The 8519-nt window shown below is 52.0% G+C and overlaps 2 protein-coding genes across 2 annotated transcripts; one reads left to right on the plus strand and one right to left on the minus strand.

The window, feature by feature from the left end:
* J7T55_003306 (f-box domain containing protein) lies at window positions 1-752 on the minus strand (the record flags this gene model as incomplete). The annotated part of the gene is made up of 1 exon (XM_053136322.1): window positions 1-752. A coding segment is annotated over one exon (752 nt), but the record flags the coding sequence as incomplete, so codon positions are not given.
* Window positions 753-3748: 2996 nt separating this feature from the next.
* On the plus strand, window positions 3749-8183 carry J7T55_003307 (uncharacterized protein; the record flags this gene model as incomplete). Its single annotated transcript, XM_053136323.1, has 6 exons — window positions 3749-3842; window positions 4092-4170; window positions 4937-5485; window positions 5563-7008; window positions 7800-7993; window positions 8041-8183. 6 exons carry the CDS (start codon window positions 3749-3751, stop codon window positions 8181-8183), a joined length of 2505 nt encoding a protein of 834 aa, XP_052986094.1.
* Between the last annotated feature and the right edge of the window lie 336 nt (window positions 8184-8519).

The following is an 8519-nucleotide window of genomic DNA, read 5'->3' on the forward strand; positions in this document are numbered from 1 at the left end:
ACGGGGAACCTGAAGCAGTGGTAATGTGAAGTCCAGTCAACCTCGTCGACCTCGAAGCTTGTCTGGTTGGAGAGGCCATAGAACTTGCCATCTATGATTTCGAACGTGATACACTGCCCAATGTCAGAGCCGACCAAGTCCACAAGATGGATTTTTTGCTCGAACCACCGATCGCCCTCGATGTCGTAGCCCATGAGAACCCACCGCCGGAACCCATCATCGCCGAACTCCGAGTGGGTTCCGAAGTAGAGGTAATCACAGTCATTACGGACGAATATCTTGTATGTGGCGTCCAGACCGAGGGTGGTCAACAGCCTCCGCTCTCGGACATTGAACACGACCAGCCAGCTCTCCACGCCCGGCCTGCAGTGGGTGTAGAGGCAAGAGACAATGCCCTCAGCGTAGTGCAAAATCTTGAACTTGTATTTCCGGGCACCTCGCGAGGCTGCCACCGCCTCGTCCAAAAGGGCTCGCACGTCGATGATGACTTCCTTGCCGCTAGACCTATGCAAGTCCAGCACGCGCAGTGTCCTCTCCGACATGTGGCACAGCATTCCGTTCACGTAGATCCATGATTCTGCCACCGCGACGACGGCAGCTGTGAAGGGGGCGCCGGTTCGGATGGCGTGTCGACGTTTGTGAAGCCTGCGCAGAGCCGAGGCATAATTTTGAGTCGATCTTGCTTCTTCGGCCTCAGGGGCTCCGCGTGCCTTTGACTGCAATACACTTGTCAGGTAAATTGATCCATACATGTCATGCCTGGTTTTCGTAGGCAGCGAGTCCAAAAAAAGAACATCGCATCCGTCAGTCAGGCTCTCGATCGGAGGATTTTGGGTCGTTGGGCCGACAGTACCTCTAAGATTGCTTTGCACACACTGTCCTCCCGGATGAGATAGGAGAAGCGTGGGGACAAGCTCAGGTGGAAGATATCGTCGATATCCAACTCCTGTACGATGAGGCTTACAATCTCATACGGGAGCTTACTTAGAGACATGATCGTTCTCGGTACCTAGGCAATGTGGATATCCTGTCCAGGTTTTCTAAGAGCGGGTGCCAGAGTCCGCTACTAGTCTCACGTGCGTCTGGGAGGTTCAAGCAGATGTGATTGAATCTTGGTCGGCAATAATTTGCCTTGGCCCTTCGTGGGGAGGCCTTAAAAATTGAGAGGCCGGTCGTCGATTGGAGCGAGACTTGATGTATTTGCAGAGGGGTCAACTGGTCAGAGCCTTACGGATGACGCCCCCTCCTTTTCGTGCTCTTGCTTGGGCCATGCATGCGAAAAAGCATTAGACGTAGCGGGAAAGCCATACGCTCAAATAAGCAAAACCCTATGGCCTGACTCTGCCGGCGCAAAGTTTGAGCAGCATGCAGAGCTGGAAACGGTGGAGCTCTCAATCACATAATGGGCACGAAGGACAACATGCGGCTCTGTCAAGCGCGCGATGGGGACCGCGGAGTGACCAAGCCAGGACACCCCTGATGGATAGCGCCAATGTTCAAACGTTGCAGAATAGAATAGAAGACCACCAACCAATCAGTTCGCAAAGTTAATGGAATGCTTTGCCAGTCAGAGCTAATGGCAGATCACCGTAGAGAACAAGCACAAGTACGAAGAACGAAAGACTGGATGCAACATGGGAGCTTCGTGAGCGAGTCTTGCCGCGCGTGTGGCCAATCACGCATGAACGATTCGGAGCTGCATGCGGCTCTGCTGACATTTGAGAATCATAGCGGGGAAATTCTGGTTCGTCTCTGCATTTTCGCCGACCCCTTGTCGTTTTCCTGCCCAACCAATGATCGGGATGCCTGCCCCCTCATTTTTTATTGCTGGGTCTCAAGTTGCTTGCCTCTCCTCTATTTGTGCTGTAGCTCAAAAACAATTATCCACGGACTTGTTGCTGAAGGTTGGAATTCAATATTCACCAACATGAGCTCGGTCGAGCCAAGGCCCATCCTACACTGGCAAAACGGTCGATGAGTACTCACCCCGTCCAAGCAGGATTCTGGCACATAAATGCCAATCAGCAGGGACCCCTTGCATGTCTGTTCTCCGACAATAGAAGAAATCAGCAGGGACCTGGGATGTACTATTGGAGGTAGCTCTCGACGCACTAATGCGAGACTAATGCGAGGTTCAGTTCCGAGGTTTTTGACACCCACGTCACGTTGACCTTGGTGCAGAGATCCCAATCTTGAGAAGTTCCCACCTCGAACGGACTGCTTCATATCATCGTAGGCCCAAAATGGACGCGCTTGTGCAGTCGAGTCAAATTTCAAGCACCCCATAATGCGGATAAAGTTTGCAGGTCGTTGTTGCATTGCCTGAATGTTACAGTAACGCCTGCAGGTGCCCTGTTTGAAGAGTAGCCAGCAGGGATCTTGAACACAAGAGGCATGTACTGTAGCTTTCCCTACGATAGGAAGTATGGTTTACAACGTTCAACCAACAAAAAAAAAAGCTGCGAGCACTTAGTTGCCCAGCGTCGGTCACTACGAGACCTTGCCTTTGGACAAGGCGATTTGAGCTGCAGGCTCTGGAAATGACCTAGTGTCCAAGCCCCCGGGTAGTATTCCAAATGCGGAGCTTGACTACCGTCTTTTTACATAGACAGGGGACGATCACTGTTGTTCACGAGTCTCTTTAGACCGCTTGGCTTCCAACTCGGGGAAAGCAGACCATTGACCTTACGATTCACCAGCCTTACCAGGAAAAGACCCGGTACTTGCGTTCTCTAGAAGGGATGTGTCTTGTCATCGCGATCCCTGTCCGAATGATGCGGGTATCGGAAACCCCAGAACTGAACCTCGCATTAGTGCAAACGTCCGCGGATGCACGCTTTGCAGCAGTCTCGCGCTGATATCGGCAGGTGCGGTGATTGGTAGGCGGTCGAAAGAGACTTGAAGTCTCCCACGAAGTTAGCGCTTCTGCCTTCTTTCTGCTCGCGAAACAGGCATTGGCACGATCTGCATGCCCGCTCTTTTAGGCATAATCAGAATCCTGCAGCAGCCATTCCCAATTCATGGACAGGAACATTGAGTGGGCCTCAATGTAGCCCACAATCAGCCAAGCACGAGCACGGACCAAGCAAGGGTGAGTGCACTGTCATACAGGTGGGCCACTCGTTGAACGAGACACCGGCTATTGCGGGCTGTGATAGACGACGGTAGGGAAAATGGAGCGCGATCTATTCAAGTTGGCTGACGTCGCTACAAATCGATTCGCTGCCGTGCGTTGAGGTGAAGGAAACGCGAATCGTCAATGTCAAACAGCGACAATCACCCGTACCGAGTGGGGTGTTGGATAGGGGTCAGCTCTTGCAACAGTGGATGCAACTAATGAGAACGGGCTAGGCCACTCCGTTCTCTTCCTTGCTATACCCGGTCAATCGTGATCTGCGTACTGTATTTAGCATGGTTGCCTTGCCTGTTGCCTCATGGTCCACGAATCACCAATTGTGACACTAACCTTGGGGCTGAGTAGAACAGTATCGGCAATAGCACCGTTTCCCATTGTTGACAATCGACGCAATCTTACACAAACAGCTTTCTAGGACGAACAGTATTCTAGGTCTCAATGATCTTTATCACAGCCTCAGCGCCGTCTTTTCATCGGCCACTTGCCTTGAGCCAGCGATCCCTGTCCACTGCGCCCCGGCCGCCTGCATCAAAGTAATAAGGTGACCAACTGATCGTGTGGCCAGGCAGTTGCGCCCAGGCAGATCTAGCAATGGGCGAATCAAAGATCATAATGCGCAAAACAAAGCAAAATGTAACGACACCGCCTGCTGCGACGGGGATTCAGCATACTGGTCAAGCGATACGTGCGCCCTGCAGTGCTGCATGTACGTTCATGTAGGCTGGCATCATCCCTGGTGAGATGTGGGAAGTATTACTTTTGAGCACACATTCCCGGGGAGGGACTGACCGTGCCATGGAAATGAGGCTGCACATGCATGAGCTTGGTCTGGGGCCTTGGTTCAAGGCAGCACAGCTCAATTTCTCACGAGTCCCTGTGTCTGGATGGCTTCCACGCCCAGATCTAGAATTTGGTGTTCATGAATGGGCAAGAATGTCAAGCCTCCACCCGTCAGCTCCATCGGCAACCTACCATGGTGCTCTCTCATGCGACACCATGGCGACACGCCGCTCTGATCATGGGTTCTTCTTAATGTGACTACTAGATCGCCTCGCTAGGACTTTGACGCTCCAGCAAAGAATTGAATTAGTGAATACTTGAAATGACATTCAGCGCAAGCTTGACAATCAGCTGACTGTCAGGTGGCACTCGAATGACTAATCGGATATGAGTTTGCACCCGGACAGAGGTTTGGGTGGCCACTCGGCAGATGATGTTATATCCGTCAAGCTCGTGATATAGTCAGCTCTGAATCATTCCGTCGATGACCCATGGGCTACGTTGATCAATGTGCGAATTGGTGAGGAAAGTAGATAGGCCGAACTGGGAGGAATGAGGCTCTAGGTGGGCGAGAGACACTGATGGTCGTGCGAAAGCAGAGCCGCATGGTGCGCGGACTGTTTTCAAGGAGGGCAGGCCTTCAGAAGTAAGGTGGATAGCTGGCCATGCGGAGTGCCAGCCGTAGTAGGGCACTCACAACCCCTCCAGTACTCAGTCGCCGCAGCACTCTTTTATTATGGTCCGCGAACCTGCGTAAGAAAGTATAAGGGTTCTTTCCGGAAGTCAAAAAACTTTCCAAGGTTTTGGAAAGTCTATGTCCTCTCATTTCTTGGACCGCAAAGTCATCCACGGACGCGCTTTTGATTTAAGCTGATAAGTATACATTTGCTCGCTCAAAATCAATCCGACTTGGTGATGGCCAACCTGGCACAGGGATGGATAAACCATTTACGGCGACAAGCAAAGAAGTGGGTCATGATCATACCGGCCAACTTCGCAGAACCCAGCTGACATCTGCAGTGACCAAGCTGCTCCGGCAAGCACAAAAGAGCCGCATCCTCCTGAGCCATCCAAAGACCAGCCATCCCAAGAGTCTAGAAATGACAATATCGACGACACTACTCCGCAAGAGCCCCCTGCTCCCGCTGCGAGTGGCGAGCCAGCCCAAGAAGATGCCATACCGGCGAGAAAACGGTTAAAGAGCCCGACAAACTCCGTCAAGGCAGGTGATCGCACTCGGTCGCCTTCTCCTAATAGGCGCTCAAAGGGCAGACAAATAACCCCAGCAGACGACGAGCCCACAGCCGACTTTCCCGCAAGACCTAAAGCTACAACGAATGGCCGCTTGTGGGATGAGGGCGATCCCACCTTAACTCGCAACCCGGCTGCCCAGCCCTCTCCTCAACAACATTCACTTCCGTCTCGACGCCGCGAGAACAAAGTCAGTAGCCAGACGGTGGAAGAGGAGGATCCTTCCGTGAATACAATGCTTCCACAGCCTGAGACTCGTCCGATCAGTCAGGAGCAATTAGTTGCCGAAGTAAAAGGAATTTATGCGGGCCTGGTAATGTGCGTCGATTTTAGCCTTGTTCCGCGACCGTATCCTTATCTGATGATGCTCTCTTAACTGACTCTCAACGATCCAGGGCCGAGTCCAAGTGCATTGAGGTGGATAGTTCGCAAAGCGCACAAAATGATTCAAGTCCAAAACTCGATAATGAACAGTGGCAAGCGCTGATCGCGCTGCACCGTACTCTTTTGCATGAACACCACGACTTCTTTTTAGCCTCGCAACATCCTTCGGCAAGCCCGGCTCTGAGAAGACTTGCGTCAAAATATGCCATGCCAGCAAGAATGTGGCGCCACGGTATACATTCATTCCTTGAATTGTTGCGCCACAGGCTTCCTGCGTCGTTGGAACATATGCTCACTTTTATCTACCTCGCCTATTCCATGATGGCTTTGCTGTACGAAACAGTGCCCAATTTTGAAGACACATGGATCGAATGTCTCGGAGATCTCGGTCGATACCGCATGGCTATCGAGGATGAGGACATACGTGACCGGGAGATTTGGACAGATGTGTCGCGGTACTGGTATTCGAAGGCAAGCGACAAGGCGCCCACCACAGGAAGACTGCATCATCACCTGGCAATTCTTGCACGGCCGGATGCGGTCAAGCAGCTGTTCTATTACACCAAGAGTCTGTGTGTTGCGATACCATTCAAATCCGCCAGAGACAGCATTCTCACCCTGTTCGACCCGATCATCAACGGAACTCAGACTCGTCTTCAAGCCATTGACCTCAGCTTCGTGAAGGCCCATGGTATCCTTTTCATTACAAGCAACACAGACGAGAAACACAAAGCTTTCCCAAAGAACCGTGATGAAGTCAAGGTCGAGTACGAAAAGGCCAAGAGAGAGTTTCTCTCACACCTGGATAACCACATTGCGCGAACAACCAGGAGCTGGATGGAGCCCGGCGCGTTGATTGCTATCTCAAATTGCAATTCTCTACTGGAGTACGGCAAAAGTGAGGCAAACACCAATGGCAAACCCAACGTTTTGATGACTGCCATTCTGCCAAAGTCAGACAGCGACACCTTCATGGGATATTCAATTGATGACAAGCCAGTACCATTCGAAGTCTTCAGCGAGGCCTCTGATCTTGCCAAGCAGTGTGACGCAATCATCTCTCGCCGCTACGGTGACCCGAACATCCTGCCTTATCTCAATGTCCGCCTGTCTTTCATGAGGTTTATATGTGGCAACGAAACTGCTATTGGGCATCTGAAAGACTGTTTACCTTGGGAGTTGGTGGCTCTGATGCTGAATTCTCTGTCAATACAGTGCCAGAGTCATCAGAGCGTTGAGTCTGAAGAATTCCCTCGGTCAGACGACCGACCTTTGCCTGAAGATTGGCACCTCCGAGGGCTCCTCTGGGCTGACCAACTGTTCCCGCCTGACTGGTTCAACAATGACAAGGTCGACGACGAAGAGAGAACATTCGAGCTGCCTTCCACCACCGAGAACAGAAAGGAGCGAGTCCTCTGGCTGGGCTATCAACTCGCCGTTCCTGGCAAGTGGCTCAAGTATGACAAACAAAGCAAGCAGTTCACTGTCACGCCCGAGTTGCAGGAAGAGAATATTAGCAGTCGAAGAAGGGTCTCAGATACTGTACTATGATACTACATTTAGAGGTCCAACAGCAGCGAGTTCACATCTTGCCCATCTCATTTGTTATAACGTCCATCCCTGCGTGGCGGAAAACCCTCCGTGCCGGAAAAAATGACAGGTACCTTGACTTTAGACATGTCAAAAACTCTACACGTATCAATGTCTCCTAAATTTTAGCATAGGTCATATTCTCTAACTACTACTAAGCATCCTAAGTCCGTCTTACAAAAGATTTACCTTAATGCTGCCGTCCTCGTGCCTGATCTATACAATGTCTCTGTTTAGAGCAATAGAGAATTCCTCTAATACACTTCCACCATCGAGCTCTTATCATCCCCAATCCTCATAAAAGGGTTATATCCAAGCTATAGGACCTCGCTACTACGCCGGTAATCAATATAGACCTTGTGGCTGTTGCGGTGTTCAGATCTTCAGACCATCGCCACGCAGCTTAGTACCTCGGATTAAAGCGAGTGCCGATTTTGGTTAGTGCAAACCGAATTTACAGATGGCTCTCCGTGGCTGATTTGGAGTGTGGCTAGTGGCAAGATTTACGGTCATATGACTTCTGCCGCTGGCTGCTGCCTTAGGCATTAAGACGGCCCCGGCCGTTGGACTGGCGCTCGACCAGTGGCTCGTGCGTGGCTCGCGCCGACTGACGGGGGTCGCTTGGGTTGGCAGCTGAGGCGTCGAAGGGCTGAAGCAGCAAACGGCTCCCATCTCGACGGCCGCCGCGCCTCAATGCGAACACCTACCCAGATGAATTTCTGCTCTCTTCCTCGCCTCGCCGCTCCACCGGTCGACTGAAGCGCTCCTTCCGGGCACATAGACCACAGATAGCACGACAAGCGGCAGAGGCGGCCATGGGTTCCGAGGCGCCTCTGAGGGTCCTCTCTCTCGGTAAGGCTGGGCTCTCCCGGCGAGTTCGTCGCGCTGACCTGGCACAGATGGCGGCGGCATCCGCGGCATATCAAGCCTCCTCATCCTCGAGGATGTCATGGAGAAGCTCCGCGACGCCCTGACTCTCGACAGCATCCCGCGGCCCTGCGACTTCTTCGACCTGATTGGGGGCACGAGCACTGGAGGGTAGGCCCAACAGCCAAACCATCCTGTCTGGGTTTCCCACTGATGAACTGTACAGAATCATCGCGATTATGCTAGGGAGGTTGGGTATGACTGTGAAAGAATGTATACAAGCATACAAAGAGGTCGCCCAACAGGCCTTCACACCGAAACTGCAGCCATTCATGATTAATCAAGTCTTGGACTCGTTCAACGTTCAGTACCCTGGCCGGTTACAATGTCTTCGCTATAGCAGCCAACTCGGACACCAGCTGCGCCAAAAAAAAAAAAAAACCACCGCATCCATGCGAGAGGCAGAAAAACACAATTGCCGCTTCGGCCTTGCTCCCGTTGCAAGCAACCG

Source organism: Diaporthe amygdali (genome assembly GCF_026229845.1).
Source record: "Diaporthe amygdali strain CAA958 chromosome Unknown NODE_100_length_8519_cov_77_367448, whole genome shotgun sequence".
Taxonomy (NCBI): domain Eukaryota; kingdom Fungi; phylum Ascomycota; class Sordariomycetes; order Diaporthales; family Diaporthaceae; genus Diaporthe; species Diaporthe amygdali.